The sequence below is a fragment of the Schistosoma haematobium genome, chromosome 6 (assembly GCF_000699445.3).
Source record: "Schistosoma haematobium chromosome 6, whole genome shotgun sequence".
NCBI lineage: Eukaryota > Metazoa > Platyhelminthes > Trematoda > Strigeidida > Schistosomatidae > Schistosoma > Schistosoma haematobium.
In genome coordinates, this window is record NC_067201.1 from 8,141,849 (window position 1) to 8,163,478 (window position 21,630).

The window sequence follows — 21,630 nt, forward strand, 5'->3', positions numbered from 1 at the left end:
CTGTCTAGTTGACCTCGAATTATCTGATTGATAGACAACTTCCTGTTATATCACCGATAATAAATCATGTGTTCTGTTTAACAGATTTCAGCAAGTTATATAATGTTATCAGTTGTCGAAATAGCCCTTGATAATTATTTATTCAATTGTCCTATAGCACTAGTAAAAAGGACTCGTGAAGACTACTGAATTCTGTAGTTAAAGTAGCGAACAACTGTTGGAATCGTAGATACTAATTGTTACAATATCCCCTACTAGTCCATGAAGAGAACTACGCAACTAGTTAATTATTTGCTATAAATGATGTCAGTTGTTAACAGACTAGTAAAAGTTCCTTCCCATATTGGAGACGATCCTTAACATACTGAAAGCTAAGGTTATACTGTTTAGGCCTTGTAGACCATAGATTACACATTATATAATCATCGCACATGGGTGACAATAAGCTATGCAACATTTTAACTTCATAATCCAAATTGAAATCAATCTCGTTTGTTTTGCTTGATTTCACAATCTAACTACGCTAATAGACTTCAAGATGCATAATATCTTTATTTTAATTTCTTTAGCACAGATAATATTCTTTGTTTGCGATCTCTAACCAGAACTCCGCCTGGAGCCCCCCTGGAACTACTGCCGGTCCTATGCCCTGATAAAGGAGGAGGGTTAGGCATGGGGTTAGCAACCCCATCTCGTAGAAAACAAACTTGTTAAAAAATGCCAAAAAAACGCTAACGCTAACGGGAAAATATATGTGAATTAAATTAATTCCCTTCAAAACTACTTGAAATTATCGTACGTATTTGGACATACTTATATTCCTCTTCTGAATGTCTGAAAACAAATTACACTTTGAATAAGTGGTAAGTATTTTTGTAAGAGTTTTGATTGAATTTGGTTAAGCAGACAACGAAAACCAAAAAAAATAGGTGGCTGTTCCTCATTAGTATGATATTCTACTACAATACACATCTGCAACCCTATCTGGGATCGAAATTAGAGTTCAAAGTTCTGGGGATAAGCACTTGAATTTCAGACATCTAAGTTGGCAATATGATGATTTACACTTTTTAATTCAGTCAATTCGTGATTTCGAGCGATCATTATCTAATGCCATTCATGGTTAACTGCTTCATCTTCAAAATTGTTGTACTCCACTGGTCATCGTTTCTCAATAAAACCACAGAAATTGTCTCTCAAAGCTAGTAACAGGTAGATGTGTGACGACCTTTAAGTTGATACAAAATAGCTGTTTGTTACTTCCAGGTTTTCAAAGTTTGAAAAATTGATTTAAAGTCTAAGGTGAAGTTGTAAGTATAGGGTTGTGGAGATTGTTGAGTTTCATTGAAATCGTGAAGCCATCATTGTTAGACCACCATTGGGATTCTGAATGCACTGGACAGCCGTTTCGGCCTTGACAGTGAACATCCACGACTTTGTACTCAGGGATAGGAGTTTAAGACTAAAGGTACTGGGTTCGATTTCCGTGTACGAAGTTGTGGATGTTCGCTGCTGAGGAGTTCCGTGCTAGGACGAGGCGGTCGTCCAGCGCTTACAGATTTTTAACGGTGGTCTAACATTGATAGATCCATGATCTCAATTAAGCATTAAACATTAAATTGGTTTCTTCTCGATCTGAGGTTTTGTTTACTATAATATGATCTAATACCAGTCATCTTTATCCATCCGAAATCTAACAAGTAATTCTCTGCATAAGATATACTTAGTTTGATTCGAGGAAATGGTGTATTCCAAGTGAATATTGTAAAATGTACTTAAACAGTCGGATAGAAATAACGAAACTTAAAGAAATCTTAACTGTAGCTTGTTTAGCCAGGCTATGTGGTCTTCTGTTTTAAGATAATAGACTTGTCCAACTGTACATTTCATAGAATTGGCTCATCAAGAGAAGTTGAATTATTAAACACGCATAGATTTGGCAAACTCAAACAGTCTGTCATTATTAATGATTCTCAATATCAGACAACTGTGGAGAACCACATTCAGTTTGGCTGAAGTATACATTTTCTGAACAACTTTTTTGACCTTTATTTCACCTGTAGCGTCGTTTCTGTACTTCAAGTTCAAAAAACAGTAACTTCTTCATAATAGTTGCTATATTCTGCCTTATTCTTTTTTGCTGAAAATTTAGCCGGACACTATTCTTAATGAGAAGATCAATTCATCTTCACTGGTAGTGTCAGAAAAAAACCCATTTTAACACGATTATTCAAGATTTCTACCAAGTTCTCTTCGTGTTCCATTAGTACACAAATATATAAATCTATCTATTGTCATATTGTGGATTTTCTAAGTATGGTTCATTATGCTTAGATTTTTTGGCTGATAACTTGGAATGTATTTGATGAACCCCCCTGTTGTACCAATGTTTATGTGTTCAAATAAATAAATAAAGTATAATAATATTGATCCGTAATACAAATTATGTATCTATTTCAGAGTTTACAACACAGACTGATCTTAGGGGCGAATAATCATTTAAAACCAAGAAGCATTAGACAAATGTTTCATCTCATGATAAAACTCCTCACAATGACAATTAACATCAAAAACCTTAACCGTTCTCGAACTCAAGATCTATACATTTCATGACAAACATATAACTTTTAAAACTATTCAATAAATATTACATAGTTTCACTTACATGTTTTACAAGTAATTCCATAACTTTCTTGTATTGATACATAACCAGGTTTACAAAAACATTCATTTTTCTCTAATGAACACATACTATTAGCAACACGTCTCATACAATAGGCATCACCTTCTTGTAAACATGGTCCTGGTGAAACAACATGAAATTCATCAGCATTAATCCATAATATTAAATAAATTAATAGAATATAATCATTGATTATAATAATATTCATGATTTAATTATAATGAAATATTCTGTACTCCTTTCATTATTGATCATACGTAACTGGGATCTTATTATCATTATTATTACTATTAATAGTAATAGTAGTAGTATTATCCCATTACAAGGAACATTAGAATGTATTCCTTATTTATATTGACTAGAATATAATGCCTAATATTAAAGTTTATAATGATGAAAAACATTTAGTTTCCCAGTGAATTTTCATTTGTAAATAGTTAACTAATTGAAATTAACCAATCTAAAATCATTCTATACTTGGATTGGTAAATGTATGAATGTTCGTAGTTCGATGGGTGTGTGTGTATGTGTGTACAGTGATATATATATAAAGTTTTACCTGAATTCATCGAATTACCAATTGGAAAATAGAGATGAGAAGGTATTTTTAGAAGAGGTTTTGTCGAGATTTTCTGTAATTTTAATAGTTGTATTCATGAGTCAGTTGAAGTTAGACTACCATGGAAGCACTTGACGACCGTTTCATTCTAGAATTTTACTCCTCAGCAGTGCACATCTACGATCCCGCTTCACGAAATTCGAACACAGAACCTATCAGTCTCGCGCGCGAACACTTAACCTCTAGAACACTGAGCTGGCCGGCATCCAACGGTGGTAATGTCTAATTTCAACTAATCAACGAAATCAAGCGACACATCTAACATTGTGATCAGTGAGTTACTATCTCACAACAGACCTGGTTGGACTCCATTGGTCACGGTTTCTCACTAGAACTTCAGGAAATACCACTTGAAACCAGTTACTAGTAAGCACATGTTGATTATCATCAGAATGGAGTTTTGTGGAGATTTTATTAATTTAATAGTTGTACTCATTAGTCAGTTGAAGCTAAACCACCATGGAAAGCCTGGAAACACTGGTTCGAATCTCGCGGCTCGGGATCGTGGATGCACAATGCTGAGGAGTCTCATACTAGAACGATACGGCCGTCCAGTACATTTAGATTTTTCATAGTGGTCTAGTTACAATTGACTCATGAATTCAACTATAAGGTATTTATTGTGTTTATGTATATATATACCAGTAAGTATCAACAGTTGGTATCACGGACCGATTTAAGTCAAACAACTACTGTTGAACATCTAGTAGTGGACAATTGTTTCGTCTTCTTACTATGGGAGTTCTTATGAGTATTCATTCACAATTCTTTAGGGAATTAAACAGATTCTTCAAACTTCACTGCGATAATTTGACCTTATAGTCTACTCAGTTGGTATATATTGGTCTTTATTTCATACTTAAGACAATTCACTATATCGTAAAATCATTGTCCAATACCACTTTTAGGGAAGTCTCACCTATAGCTATAATTGAATTTTATAAAAATTATTTAAGCTTTAAAACATCTGAATATTACAAAATTGGGGGTTGATTATTAATTTTAATTTTATTAGATTTGATAGTTGATTTGATAGAATTAAAGTGACAAGTTATTTATTGTAGTTAGATTTAAGTTCACTTGGTGTTGTTTTACTTGAATCTTCCCATGTTGCCATATGTGCATCCTGTGCGGATGCCTTGATATAGCCTTAAGTGAACATCAACTCTGGGATGTAGGTACATCCAGCTGACAAATCCCAAATAGAACGAAACGTGCATTCTGGATTCCATTGCTAGCCACTATCCATCTTTGCTTAAGTTAGATTTAAGGTTTAAATTATTGTGATTACGGATTTTTTTTTTTAATGTTTACAATTCACCAAAACAGTTACATCATATCCCCATGTTTTCACCAATTTACCTGTTTGTATAGATATGCATACAAATGAATGAGAAATTAGGACTTAAAAGTTGGAGTGGATGGACGTGTACTAAAATGGCTCCGAAAGTAAATAAAGTGAAACAGTCAAGGGTAATTATTAGAATACATTGTAATTAAAAAGGCAATCTTAAAACAACACTAATCAATTATACTCCATTTAAATTTACTAACAGGTTTGACGAGTACAAAACGATGAGAGGTAAAATATTCATCATAAATGAGAGAGCGGGAATGAACTACGTGTGTCTTGATCATATTCATCCTCTCCAATTGTCGAAAACACACTTGAAACAAGCCAAAAGTTTGATGTTAACTCAATCTTTGTAGTTTAGTCTGAAAGATTGTCTAGAGTAAATATTCAGGTTTGTCGAAGCCTCATCCAAACGAAAGTTTAACTATCCCATAAACTTGAAAACATTTTGTACATTTACTACTTCGACATTTGTAATCATAGTTTATTATATCGATAATTCAATTCTTTGTAATATATAATCCAGTTACATTTTCACTTCATTTTATTCTGCTATTCCTTTGTTAATTTTATTCTCTAGACTACTGAGACAGCATCCAACGTTGTTAATTTGGAGATTGTAGTCATTTTAAGAGTAGAATTCATAAGTTGATCTAAGCTAGACCACCATCGAAAATTTGCAAACTATATCATAGACTGTTCTTAGTTAGTCAACCAGTAAAGACTAGGAAGTGTCAGTTAGCTAATTAGTCCCAGCATGTGACTACTCAGTAATAGAAGTTCACCATTCTACCTCAGAAGATAGAACTCAGAACTGTCGTTCTCGCACATGAACACTCAGCCTCTAGACCACTGGCCGATATCCAATAGCTTACATTTGTGACATTGAGCAGTCATCATCCAGTGTCTTTGGAAGGTAACATGGTTAGAGTTTCTCGTTAGAACTTCAGAAATTATCCCTCAAAATCAGTCAACTACATACAGACGATTTCGGGTTCCGAGAAGTCACGTACTAAGATGAAATATCTGTCAAATACGTCCTATCTCGGTAATCAATTTGTGTACAACTAAAACCAGCCAGTAGATTTTACTGAAAACAGAACTCTTTTATAGTAAAATTGTTTCGAGATAATTAAAATGTCCACATTAAAAGTAATTCCTATTATTAAACTTTAATTATCACTGTATTGTCTTTAAATCTACTAAAATCCATTCAAGTAAAAATAAAAATAAACTGTGTGACATTTCTTGGTATTGTATGCTTGTATCTTCCCATTGTTGTTTAGGACTGCAATTGATCAATCTCTAATTGGCATATGTGCATACTGTGCGGACTGCCTTGATTTGCCTTAATTCACAAGCAGAGATGTATTGTGGTTAGCAGTTGAATCCATGACGCGCGTTTCGTCCTGTTTGAGACTCGTCAGCTGGATGTAAATGCATCCCATGTATATGTACTACCACCGAAGAGCTCTGCACTAGGATTAAGTAACCATTCAATGCCTGTACTTTTTCAATGGTTGTCGTATACTGATCAGTTCGTGATTCCAATAAAGTTACGGGGATCATTGACGACCATATTGACAAATAATCTTATTAATTTCAAGATATTTAAAATGCAATTGATTCATTTCACATTTTTATTAATAGGGATATCAAGATTGAAAAAACTTCAATAAGTACAATCTTCAAAGATTTAGGTTTAGAAAACTGAAATATTATGTCCCGCAAAGTAATTAGCCGAAGCCTTTTTAATAATGTAGATTTCTAGGAAGGTAAGGGTTAATACTTTTAAACTATGAACTGATCTCAGTTGAAGATCTGGTATAAACGAGAGAGATTTAGACAACTATTCTATTCAAATATAGGGATATTTATCATTAATCATCGACGCTCATTTGTTACTGGGAAATATGAGATCTCTTTACTATATAGTGAAAAACCTATGATCTCTATTTTCCTATTTCAGTTTCAATGTGCATAATACTTCTGAATTGCAAGCTGTATTTCTTCAGATATAATTTTTCATTATGAAAAAAGAAATTCAGTTTAAGCGATCTTCACAGGACCGTTCCGTTGATAATTGATTTACTAGTAATTAATGACTATTGAATTTCATTGAAACCATGAACCGACCGAAGTTTGACAACCAAAGGAACCTGGGTGCAATGGATGGCTGCTTTATCTTAGCATAGGACTTCTCTGTGGTAGTCCGCACCTACTACCGTACAACCAGAAATCTAACGCAAGAACACTTAACCTCCAAACCAATGAATTGGGCTCCAGTGATTAACAAATCTGATTTTAATCAATCTACGATACTTTACTATTTTCTTCAACTATTTTCGTTGAATATCTACCTCATATTTGACACAGTTGAACTCTCTACTGCCTACGGCCTCTTAATAGAACTCCAGAAGAAATATTATGAACATTTGCTACACTATTAACAATTAGATCAACGTTTCAAAAAGAATGAAATTTAACCGTCGTCTCAATAAAATTCCACCTGAAAGTAGTTTATGAGAGCATGTTATCTCAAAATAACGAGGCAATTATTAAAAAGTGGATAACACCTAGTTGTACAATATTTGGATATTTAATGATTCCACAACTAGACTTTCATTTAGGAAGTTTAACTTCATGTGTAAGTAGAAAAGTTTAGATCAATACTAGATGAACGGTGGTATCTATAAACATTTTTCAATGGTCACTTAAACAAGGAACATTCAGTTATGTAAAAGTCATCAAATATAAATACAGATAAACATATAATGTGTCGTTTGAATAGGGACATAAATTATATGAATCCAAAAATTGAAGTTTCCGTTTGACTAACAGAAAGTTCTAGGACAAAACGGCGATTCGGTGCTTTCAGGTTTTCAATGGTGCTTCAACATTGATTGGTTCATGATCTCAATTGAAACTCAACAATCTCCACACTTTTACACTGATAATTATCATGTGTTTATTACTGACTAGGTTCAAGATGGAGTTCCAGTGAGAAGTGTTGACTAGTTGTGTTCAATCGTATCTGTTGTGAGGCAGTTACCCATCAAAGATAATGGAAAATAGTAGTGCAATATTGTGGACTGTCTGAAGTTAAGCATTAAAACCGTTGGATGCTATTTATAGTCACATCAAGCTATTTAGTATTGAACACGTAAAATATATTATTTTCTTATAAATTGCGAACTACTAATCAGTAGTTTGTGTTGTCTAGCATAATTGTCAAGTGAGTTGTAAGTAGACGTAAAAAAAAATCTAAATTCAGAAAAAAACACTGATATGTCAATTGATACCATCATTTATGATATAAATAACAATGTACAACACATAGTGATAAAATTTCTCAGTAAAGAGGATCGATTTTGAGTTCAATTGTCAATGCCTATTCAGCTGGGTTGACCTGAATTGAAGGTAACGCTTATGTTGGATTCTGCTGCTACCCACTATTAAAAGACGGCTCAAAAATTTATTCCATTTGATTCATGTGCATATTTTTGCCTTTGATACATCAACAATGTAGATGCTTGTTTGTTGGAGCGGGTGATCAGTAGTATGAATAATTTTTTCTACTTAATTTTAAGAACTAAAACTGAAATACACTAAATATTTACAGCTTTATATCAATTGCTTTGATTGATACATTATTTTCCAATTTGAATTGAATAATACTTTTTATGAATGTTTACTTTGACTAAGTACTATGCATTCGCTGAATTTTTAGAACACATTGATTGGTATAAGTGAGTTGTTTTTCTCTAAGCATTAGATGGTCTTCAAAACTCTACATTTGAAAACCATATCTCTGCTACACGAACATTTATTAATAAATCCCGTGCCTGGGCCCCAAACTGTAGCAAAAAAGACTTGAAATAGGAAAGGAAGATTTACTTAGAGGGTAATTCATGTAGAGAACACAAGAGAATACATGGATTTATCATGAGTTTTGAGGTAAACTTTAACCTCTTGTAACTTTTTGGAGTAACATAGTAAGTAATCATCCATTCGAAGTGTGACATATAATCAGTCATTGTTCTAGGAAACTTTTGCGCGTTCTGAAACGATGTTAGTTAGAAAACACTTTTTCAACCTTTTACAAGCTACTGACTACCATATCGAGGAGTTCTAAGGGTTTCTAACAGAACGTCTCTTGAAATCCTTGTGATAAAACTAAGTAAATGCTATTTTTAAAAAACGCATCTCTTAAAACAGTGACAGAAGAGTGTTAAACTCACGGTATATACCAGTGAGTAAAGATTAAAGGAATCCCCAATTTTACACCTTTGATGTGCACAACTTTAGGGATTTTTTACTAGATCATTATTAGTCCAATTGTTCAGATTGGTGGCCTGTAATAATACGTTACCCATGATTGTATTTCACTAACTCATACATCAGACATTTGTATTACACAATCAGCTGTCGAGTTTGTGAACAAACTCACTTAAATTATAAGCAAAGATGGATAATGACTAGCGGTGGAATCCAGGAGGCACGTTCCGTTCTATTTGGCACTCGTCAGCTGGACGTAGGTGCATCCAAGATTTGGTGTTCACTCCGAGACTCGAACCCAGAACTCTTCACTCCACACTTCATTCACGTCATTCACATGTCTCATATAGGAAGAAACATGTGTCATGGATTCCACTGCTAGCCATTATCTATTTCTGCTTATAAGTATCAAATATATCATATATGCATCAATTCAAATTGCCACATCATATTAATATAGCATGATGAAATTATCAAAACAACTACTGATGTAGTTTAAGTAGTAACAGTCTTAAAGCTAGTAAAAACAAACATTACTCATAGACAACATGCGATTCTAAAAGAAAAAAATCCATATAAATAATCAATGTATCTGTGTTATTGTGGCTAATTATGTCTTCAAAAACCAGTTAACAACTGACAATAGTTTTATTCCTATTTAAGAAACTTTTCATAGTACTTAACCAACACACTACTATCAGCCTAATCCGGTATATTTATAATGAATTAGGTAGGAAATATTAATTATTTGGTTCTTAATTAGTCAATTCACATTAACATCTTGTTAATCAGGAGATATACATAAGTTTAATTACTAAATTACTCATTGGTGTACAATTGGAACCAGTTCAAAATAAGTGATCCATGATTCTAAATGTCTTTTCTTACTATATAATATATATATTCTGAAAATAATAATTACGGAATTCAAGCCAGTTTACAGGCATGATCAATTAGATATAAATAGTAATATCAAATGTGTAGAATCAACATGTGATATAAGATAGTTTTAAGCATACTAGATTAGGAATTGTTTAGATAGTACATTGTATTATAGTAATCCAATGCATCAAACGGAAACTTTGAATTTTTCTTAAGTGAACAGCTTATTGGTTTATAAACGGTATATTTAAGGTTATTTCATGTGCTAGAACGAATTAATGATAATTATGTACAACTAAAGAAAGTAAAATGAGAGCACAGAACAATAAAGTAATGATTAACAAAATATGTCAATCAGATCTACCATAATGCATGTGTCATGTGACATAGTGATATACTGTTAATATTAGATATTATTCAAATAAGTTAAGGTTGCTAGAGACAGTGTTAACGTAAAGTGACAGTAGGTAGGTGGTTTTACTTAGGATATTCACTAATAATAATGGCTAAACATTTAAAGTTCTTATAATCTCACTTGTGGAATAAGATACACTTACAGGTGCTAGAACGCACTGAATGTATTTTCAGAGGAGCAGTATGCATCAGTGCAGCGAACGAAAAATGGAAGTGATTTTATCGTACCAACAGATTATGGTAGATTATTCCAGAGTCTAGAAAATTTACAGGTAAAGTAATTAATATAACCTCCAATACCTTGATACGACCAAGAGTTGGGAGAGCCAGCTCTCCCTCTCAAAATGCTCTCAACTGGCTACATGCATACAACCACTGCCAGGGAAGTTCTACTCATTGCCTTCTCACGGCATTACTGTTGTTTATGAAATTGGGAGGATTAAAAGTGAATGTTCGGCGCTTTAACTGGATTAGTAGATACGGGGAATCTACCTAAGGGAGTCTCGAGAATCCTAGGGAAACAAATGGCGTATGAACCACTTGTTGGTCACCGGCTACCATGAGACCGTATCTCCTTACATCGCCTTGTGGATCAGACCTTTAGGTTGAGTGCTCCAAGTGTGGCCTCCTAAAGAAACCACCTGCTTCGGTCTGGGCACCCAGGCAGTATCACAGCCCACATAAAAATCAAGTGACTTGTGTGGTGCATAACTGTTTGGTGCCTCCTTGTACCAATGTTTATGTGTTTAAATAAATAAATAATAAAAAATTCATATAGAGAGATGATTTAGAATGGGTTTGTTGGTCTATGACTATAGTTTTTAAAAAAAGCAACTTTGATTCACATAAATCTAAGACTTAATTAGGTTAGAAATTCATTTCACCTACAACAGGAAGAATGATTCTTAAGATAAACTATACTCCTCATATTATTATTATTATGTTTGAAAGTAATTTATAATGGGGAATAACATTTTCACTTCACTTTCTTGACCTAATACATCCTCTTTAATGAAGTAAAAAAAAAGAGAAAAAATAATAACCAAATTTATTTCCGGTTTAATTTTAATTGACAACTAAATCTCACCCCTTCCTATAAAAAACCCCCCAATCCCCCCTCCAAAAAAAGAAACAAAACAATGAAAACCGTTTTATTGTTTTAGATATGAATACATAATATGTAATGGTTAATTCATTTTCATTAAATGGAATTTTTGAATATTCTAGAAAATATTTCATTATGAGAATTCAATGTGAATGTACAATATTCAAGTTGAAAATACCGGGTGAAAATGTTCAATGTTAAATTATGTAATTTATATTAAATGACGATAATAAATGGTATTTTTAACGATAAGAAATGAAGTATGACCTTTGAGTTTTATGGTATACACTGTTTTTTGTGTTAAAAATGCTTTTTTCAATTCAAAGGATAATTTCACTTTTCAGTCAGTCAGTCAGTCAGTCAGTCAAACCAGCTAAAACGTAGGACCAGGCACATATGTACATCGGTCCAAGTTGCCATACCTCATAAGAACAACAAGATGAATACCGGATTCATAGAAGTGGTTAATTCTGCTGTGGTAATTTATAAAAAAAAGATTTTGTGCGAGGAAGAAAGATTCAGTACGTAGAAAGAAAGATATGACTCGATTTTAATCTCAGAGTTTAAAGGAAGACAGCGAGTGTGTACATCGATCCCATTGTGATCGATTCTGAGCCATGTCACACAGAGTTTCCGACCATTTGTTACGATAGTCACGTGGTCTCCAATCAAGTAGTCTGCATCTACCAACATCTCTAAGACTAGAAGTTAGTGACTTCAATGATCGATGCCACGTTTTGGTTTGGCCGCCCTTAACTTTCGTCCAACCGTCTCCAACACCACTCAGCATTGCGCGTCGTGGTAAACGGTGTTCAGGCATACTCAACACGTAGCCCAACCATCTCAGTTGAGGAAGATTCAGCGGTCTACAAGTTAAGCGTTCGAGTGCGAAATCGAAGGTTCTGGGTTCGTAATCCCAAGTATAGGATCGCAAATATGCACTGCTGAGGAGTTCCATGCTAAGACGAGATGGTCTTCCAGTGCTTCTATGTTTTCAATGGTGGTCTAGCTAAGATGAACTCATAAATTCAAGTTTAAAATACTGTAATCCCCACAAATCCCTATACTAATGCTAAGGAAGTATTTCAAACATTCCGGCATAATAAAATTTAGTAAATTTAAAGTAATTGAGTAATCTGAGTTCTCTTTTATGATTTTATTTCTTGCAATATAAACAAGATAATAAGGGATAAGGTAGATTGAAAATGTATTCTCATAATACAAATTTAGGTTATACAAAGTTACTTTATTTAATGTTTTCGTTTGTACTTTATCACTTCCAGAGTTCAAGATCACAACCTATAAGAATTATATCCAGTTATAACGGAGCTACTATTGATCACATTGGAAATTTCAGGACTAATTAATGGATTATGAATTAGATTTTTATCACATATTTATTAGGTAACTCCCTTATTACGTTTCTGTATTCCTGGTATTATGATTTTTTTTTACCTATTAGCCTATCATAATATGCCTTATTTTTCCTTGATCATCGTTAATTCATTTGCTAGGTTTGAAGCGATTACGAGTCCATTTAGTCTAGGAACGGAACAAAGACTTATGACCAAAGACCAATAAACTAGTTATTTTGTTGCGTTCCAGTCCCGCTAACTAGAGAAAGAAATCGAAGTCCAAACGGGGAAGTATATTCCACAAAAAGCCAGAAGCACGAGTGATAACAACAGACAAAAGTCAAAACGTATATATACAGTACAAAACTATCATTGGGAAGCGTTACAAAATAGCATACTAAAAGACACAACGGACCAATAGTGTTTAAGATCCTCTCAAGTGGGAAATACAACATGAAAGTGAAAAGAGCACTTTAGGCGCGAAAACGAAGAAATTCAAAAGTTCGGAATAAAACTACAAACTTAGGACTTTTTCCAAGTGAGTTCTAGGGATCTAACGTCCTCAACATCATGATGTTCCGTCTGCATCGTTCTCTGGCAAAAAATATATGTTAAGTATTATTTGTTATTTCAGGTTTATCGTAGCCTGATAATTATTGTATATAAAGTATAAATATTTGAAATACATGTAATACTGAACTACTATTTACTGTATTCTACTTCCAGAAAGAATTTCAAACCAATAAAAGTCAATATTCTTTATGTAAGCAATGATGGATAGTAAGTGGCAGTGGAACCCAGGACACGCGTTTCGTCCTATTTGCGACTCATCAGCTGGATGTACCTTCATCTCAGAGTTGATGTTCATTCTGGGACTCGAACCCAGTACCATTCTCTTCAAACGCCATCGCGTTGTCCATCATTGTTTACAAAAAGCATGTGAATTAAGCCATTATCGAGCCATACGCACGGTGTACACAAGCCAAACAATACCAAGTGAAAGTTAATATTCATTTTGTATTAAACTAATGATCAACTTTATCAGTCTAATTACATTATTAATTGAAGCTTTAAAATATTAAGCAATAATCGAATTAGTATACATAAAAGAATTTTGATTTTAGGATCTCTTCTATAAATATCAAATCAAAGTATCATTCATAACGTATACAAATCGATAAATTATACATTTAAGTTAAGATTAATGACATAGATACTGGGTTATTTCAAAATGAAACATATTAAATACATTAACATATGGTGGTCTAGCTACAATTGACTCATGATCTCAACTGTTTAAATGACTACAATCTCCACAAAACCCCTTCTGATACTAATCAACATATGCTCACTAGTGATCAGCCTCAAGTGGTATATCCTGGAGTTCTAGTGAGAAGCAGTGATCAGTGGAGTTCAACCGAGTCAGTTGTGAGATAGTAACTCACTGATGACAATGGTGGATATGTCACTCAATTTCGTGGATTAGTTGAAGTTAGACATTAACACCATTGGATGACGGCCAGCTCAGTGGTCTAGTTGGTTAAGCACCTGGCGCGAGACTGATAGGTCCTGTGTTCGAATCCTGCGAGGCGAGATCGTGGATGCGCACTGCTGAGGAGTCCCATAATAGGACGAAACGACCGTCCAGTGCTTCCAGGTCTTCCATGGTGGTCTAGTTTCAATTGACTCATGATCTCAACTGTTGAAATTACTACAATCTCCACAAAACCCCTTCTGATACAGTAGCATATGCAAATATGTCTCTTAGGTTAAATAGATTTAGAAAAGAGAAAACACCACCACCAACAACAATAAAAGATGAACATTTGTGATGCAATCGGATATTTTAGAGTTGCAATATAATATAAACATGTTTCCTATTTCACTGTCTACATTTATAAAACAGTTTTAATGTACCAATGATCAAAACAGAAAAGAAACCAAAAAACGAACAATAAATTAGTGTAAAAATAGATCAATGCTACAGGAATAGGATGAGAATAGAAACATGGATATATATCGATAGATTGATGTTTATATGCCATTAGAAACAAATTAATTTTTATATTAGAAGGGGGTTTTCTGGAGATTTTAGTAATTTCAATAGTCGAGATCAATTGAGTCAATTGAAGCTAGACCAAGATGGAAAATCACCAAGTTCTGGACGACCGTTTCGTCCTATTGTGGGACTATTCAACAGTATGCATTCACGATCCTGCCTCGCCGTCAAATTCTTCCAGATTTTCCATGGTAGTCTAGCTTTAATTGACTCATGATCTCAACTACTGAAATTACTACAACCTCCAAAAAACATCATTCTGATACTAATCAACATATGCTCACTAGTGACTGACTTCAAGAGCGATATTTTTTAGTGACTAGTGGAGTTCAACCAGGTCTGTTGTGAGATACTAACTCACTGATAACAATGGTGGATGTGTCACTCAATTTAGTAGATTAGTTGAAGTTGGACATTAACATCGTTGAATACCGGCCAGCTCGGTAGTCTAGTAGTCAAGCTTTCGCGTGCGAGACTGAGTTCAAATCCTGCGAGGCGGGATCATGGATGCGCACTGCTGAGGAGTCCCACAATAGAACGACTTGGCCATCCAGTGTTTCCAGGTTTTCCATGGTAGTCTAGCTTTAATTTTTCTATTTCTCTGAAAATTATATTACATAATCTTTCTTATCAATCTATGATATATTACTGATAGCAAATCATATGATATTATTTTCATAGAAATATAAGTATTTATCAAGACATTTAGTCTATTATTACATTTGTGTTTTTTTTTCCAAAGGAGATATAAGCTTTGTAGTGAGTGAATTACCATCTGTCGTTAAGTAAGATTAAATGATGATTCTTCTTCCAAATGAAAAATTATAGGAAAACTGCATTTATCAGTAGTGTTTCTTTATATTGAAAGAATGAAATATCACGCTGGACTTCTGAATACATTCGACAGGAAATATTATTCACTTTTTATAAACGTTTGATTATTACGTAACTAATTGTTTTGAGCCTTCAGATTGTTTGTTGTTATCCATGTTGTATACATCCTTTCACACGATATATATATATATATATATATATATATATATATATATATATAATTTAGTTTAACAAAATCGTTTACATCCTTACTATACTATACTGATCTGTGATCATAACAACCTCCAACTAGACTCATCTATGTAAGCAATTTGAACCTACTTGTTTTTAGTTATGATCTTTAAATATCACATATTGTTGTAAGCAACTAACAACTAGCAAATAAAATGCGATTCTGTTTAAATCTTTGTTCTTACTTTATTAAACTAGGTTTCTAGCTAGTTGGCTTTCATGTAAAAGGTTTGTCCACAATCATGAAGGGATTAATGTTTACTATTCAAATTAGACCTATATTGTTCAATAACACAGTCCAACATATTATCATTAGATCAGTTAAACTTTGACTGATATCTCATGAAGCTGATATTTTTTACAATAATTAATTTTGTTGTTATACTTGATGACAACAGATCATATCTCAAGGTCAGTTTCAGTTCCCTCATTATTGTAGATAGTTTTGTGTGATAATAATCAACTAGCACAAATCCAGATGTGATTAGGCTTCCTATTCACGGTTGTAAATCTTCCTATACGATAACAATGTACCTAAACTAATGTCCATATTGCAGTTTATTCAATAGAATTATATCAGAAATAATGAAAAAAGAAACCCTACTACTAAATAGCTTCCTTACGCCTGTTACTCCCAATGGAACGTAGGTCACCGACCACCATTCTCCAATCCACTCTGTCCTGGGCCTTCCTTTCCAGTTCTATCCAATTTTGGTTCATTCTTCTCATGTCTGTATCCATTTCTCGACGTAATGTGTTCTTTGGTCTTCCTTTTTTACTTTGGCCTCGAGGATTCTATGTGAGGACTTGTCTTGTGACGCAGTCGGGTGCTTTCCTTAATATGTGTCCTATCCACTTCCAGCGCTTCTTCCTAATTTTTTTTTTACGATGGGATCTGGTTTGTTCTTTCCCACAGTAGGTTGTTGCTGATAGTATCTGGCCAATGGTTCAGAAGTATTTTTCGTAGACAACTGTTAATAAACACTTATACCTTCTGGATGATGGCTGTTGTAGTTCTCCAAGTTTCCTCCACATACAGTAGAACTGTCATGACATTTGTATTGAAAATTCTGACTTTGGTGTCAGTTGACAATTGTTTTGAGTTCCATATGTTCTTTAGTTGTAAATATGCTGTTCTTGATTTGCCAATCCGCGCCTTCATATCTGCATCAGATCCACAGTGCTCACCAATGATGCTCCCCAGATTTGTAAAGGGTTTTACATCTTCCAAATCTTCTCCGTCAAGTGTGATTCGGAAGGTGCATGCTGTGTTGTATCGGAGAATTTTGCTTTTCCCTTTGTGTATATTGAGACCTACATCTGCTGTGGCTGCTGCTACACTGGTCATCTCCCGTATTTGTTGTTGCGTGTGTTATAGAAGAGCCAAATCATCTGCGAAGACTAGGTCGTCCAGCTGCATCCTAGCTGTTCACTGTATCCCACGCTTCTCGATGTTGACTTCTTCATAACCCAGTTGATCACCGGGAGAAAGAGGAAAGGTGAGAGTAAGCAACCTTGCTTGACATTAGTTTTTACTTCGAACAAGTCTGTGAGCTTTCTTTCATGCACGATTCTGCAGTTTAATCCATCATAGGAATTCCTTATGACTTGAACTATCTTCTCAGGCAGGCAATAGCTAGTTATATCCATTATCAAGTTGTATTGAAGAGGAAAATTAGTTTGGATAAATTCATCATCAGGATCTGGAATTACATTATAAGTTTTAAAAAGTGTTCTTTCAACACAGTTAATGGTTTAAACAAATCCAAATTCAATCATTTGTACATTTTAAAAGTTATCATCACTTGTGAGTTTAAATTTTACTACATGTGAACTGGTTACTTTCATTCATGTTTAAATTAATATATCAAATGGGTACTCCCCCCACCCCCTGGTCATAATTCTGCGCTCAAAAACTTAGCTTGGATATTAGAAGTATTTTAATTAAATGAAATATTTTAATAATAAAAAATGTCAATGCTTTGCTCAAACGTATAGCTTTCCATTGCTTATACAAATGTTAAACATTCCATTAAACTATCTTATGTGATTATGTACCAATGAGTGTGATAGAATTGTTTTAAATAAATCTAGAGGTTAAGCGTTGGCGCTCAAAACCGATAGGTACTGAGTTTGAGTCTCGCGCGACGGGATTGTGGATGCGCACTGCTGAGGAGTCCCATACTAGGACGAAATGGCCGTCCAGTGCTTCTAGGTTTTCTATGGTGGTCTAGCTTAGATTGACTCGTTAATTCAGTTGTTGAAAATATATCCAATGTTCTGTATATATACGTACTACTACCTACTCATATGTTAATATAATGTTACAGTTGTTGATCAAACTATTTTTAACTTAATCTTATTGTAACAATTAATGTGAAACGATACTTCAGATACAGATAATTAATTCAACTACTCTCATTTTATATTATAGTTCATTAGCCAACTATACTGTTAAGAAGGTATTGATTAGAAAATTTCCCAATATAAGGTTGTGGAGATTGTTGAGTTTATATTGATATCATGAATGGATAAATGTTAGACCACCATTGAAAACCTAGAAGCACTAGACGGCTAACTCTTCCTAGTATGGGACTCCTCAGCAGTGCACATGCATGATTCCGCACGCAGAACTAGTACCTAGGACCCTCTGTCTTGCGCGCGCGATTCCTTAACCCTTAGACGATAGCCGACATACAACTATGTTTTATTCTTCGAGAAATTTCCAGCTCCAGTATTCTCCCATAACTTGTATGCTTAATCTTGATTGCTATCATTGGTATTTTTAAAATTATTTTAACTGTTTTGTTATTCATCATGAAATGATAACTTGAATAATTAAATAAGTTTTGGTTGATCGTATGTCATTTTAACTGATTAGACGATTCTATTTAAAGTAACCATATACTATTTACAGTTCAAACAACTATGAGTTCCGAGCATTATAAGCAAAGATAGATGGTGACTAGCTGTGAAATCCAGGATTTCCGTTTAATCCTATTTAGAATTTGTCAGCTGGATGTACTTGCACCCAACAGTTAATGTTCACTCTGAGACTCTAACCCAGTACTGTTCGCTTCAAACTCCATCACGTTATCCACTTAGCTACTGAGTTAACCTAGATACTAGCTTGTTCAGCGTAGTGAAGTTTTAAATCATCCTGGTATGCAGGTACATCGAGCTGAGGTGTTTCATATAGGACGAAACGCGCAATTGCAGTCCTAGACATCAATGGGACAATTCAAACAAACAATACCAAGTGAATTTAAACTTCACCCCACTGCGCAAGCAAGTGGCTATCAGGACTCAATAGCTAAGTGGATAACACTATAGAGTTTGAAGCGAATGGTCCTGAGTTCGAGTCCCGGAGTGAATTTCAACTCTGAGTAGCAGGTACATCCAGCTGATGAGTCGCAAATAGAACGGAACGTGAGTCCTGAATTCCACTGTTAGCCACTATCCATCTTTGCATATGATGCTTGTGAATTAAGGTAATATCGAGGCAATACACACAATATGTACATATGCCAATTAGAGACTGATCAATTGTAATCCTAAAACATCAATGGGAAGATTCAAGTCAACAACAGAAACTGAATTTAATATTATTATTATTATCATACTATGACAATATACATTACATATTACTAATGGTTGTTTACATATAAACAAATAAAAGATAATTAACAAATCTATTATAATTTGTATAATATTTCCAGTGAAATTATTCAATTGTCAATCTCTTATGTTATTTATTTATAATGAGGACGTAATTGAATGCATAAACATATATATATAAAGATCCTATACATTATATATAATGGGGTGGGGTTAAATTTTATTGTATCTTAGTAACTAAACATAACTAAGCTATTCAATAATTGTTTCTTAATTTAAATGAAATTCTGTTCATCCAGTTTATTTTATGAATAATAATATCCTATTTTATGCTTAATATAAATAAACAGTTGAATGATTGAATAGATTTTGATGGAGTTTTTTTCTCTGAGCTAGATGGTTTGGTCATGGAGATTTCATTGTTTTTGTGAACGACATCATTGAGAAAAACTTCAGGTAGAAATGATGTGTTTGAATTTATTCACATGTGGTCTACAACTTGTCCTGTACACTTTGGTGTTCATTGGTTCTTAAGGTGGTGGCGAAGATTTGTAGTTCAAGTGGATGATTTTGACAAAACCATCTAGAATAATTTTCCTAATGAAATGACAAAAGAAGAAAAACCAACCATCATCTAAAAGATAAATTGTGCTGATTGCGATAAACACTACATCGGACAAAGTGGACACCATCATCTTCGCCTACATAAACATCAATTAGCAGTCAAACGCCATGAAATGTCCTCACTTCTATCAATGAATGTGGAAAACTGCGGACACATATTCGACTGGAAAAATGTGAAATTTTTAAATAAAGGCAATTCTAAAAATACTAGAGAATTTTTAGAAACTTGACACTCAGGTCAATCAGCAATCAACAAGAACATTGAAATCAATCCAATTTATCAACCACTCAGGAAAATTATGCACAAACATTGGAACACAAATCAAACCAATGGGAGATACAACCCAAACAAGGAAGTAAACAATGACAGATTTAAGGTCAACAAGAAACAGTCAACATAGAGGTGTACAGGACAAGGTGTGAACCACATGTGGAGAAATCCGAACACTTCACATCTACCTGAAATTTGTGCTGATGATGTCGTTCAGTAGGACGATGAAAGCTCTGCGACCAAGTCATCCAGCTCAAAGAACAAAACTCCCTCAAAATCATTCACCTGAACTATAAATCTTCTCCACCATCTTTACTGTGAATACTTCTAGTTCACTGTAGGCATTAGTATTTTATTCCATTTGATGGTAATCAGTTTAAAACAAATGAGTGTTATGTTTTTACTTTGACTCTAATAAATTTCAAAATAGTCATTGAATTTATCATCTTCAAACTATTCATCTATTCAGTGGTACTATTTATATTCCATCCAGTTTATTGTTGTCATGGAAACTGTGTGTACATGCATGTGGGTGTGTGTGCTTGGTTTTAAGTAGCAATGATTTACTAATATACTTCAGAAATAACATTGTCTACAGTTTTACACTTAGAGATATTAAAACGAACTGGTTACTTTGAAAAAATAGTTTGTCTACGAAGGTAACAGGTTGATTAACATTATACATGATTATAAATGATCTTTTTGATTGGCTGAAATGATTATCTTTCAGGTTTAAATCTCCCTTTTTGACTTTTAATAAAGTGACACTTTCCATCTGTATCCTGTTCTTAAAATGATGATTCAATTTTTTTTATTTCTTCAATGTTCTTTTAGTTTGGGAACTAGATTAATATCTAAAGGGGGTTTTGTCACGATATGGGATCGTGCTTGGGTTGAAGCTATGACGCGTTCACTTAATCTGCGAACGAGAAACAAGACTCGGTGACCAAAGACCAATAAGCTAGCTATTGATGCGTCCCAGCCCCGCTAACTAGAGGGAGAAGTTCAAGCTTGGAATGGGGAAGTATATTCTGCAAACAGCCAGAAACGAACGATAACAACAAACACAATTCAAAACGTATATACAGAGTACAAAATTCTCCTTGGGGAGAGTTACCAAATAGCATACTAAAAGACGCAACGGACCATAGCATTTAAGATATTTCCCAGTGGGAAATACGACATGAAGGTCATAAGAGCGCCTTTGGCGCGAAAACAAACAAATTCAAATTTTCTAAATAAAATTACAAAATTAGGTTGTTTCCCAAGTGAGTTCAAGGGATATAACGTCCCCAACAGATCG

At 34.0% G+C, this 21,630-nt stretch overlaps 1 protein-coding gene across 1 annotated transcript in view; it reads right to left on the reverse strand.

The window, feature by feature from the left end:
* The window catches only part of MS3_00008441 (uncharacterized protein), a 152,015-nt gene that overhangs the window by 77,069 nt on the left and 53,316 nt on the right, over window positions 1-21,630 (reverse strand). The window contains exon 2 of the mRNA XM_051216779.1: window positions 2,666-2,803. Coding sequence (XP_051065394.1) covers window positions 2,666-2,803 — 138 coding nt within the window. The remainder of the gene's footprint in view (window positions 1-2,665; window positions 2,804-21,630) is intronic.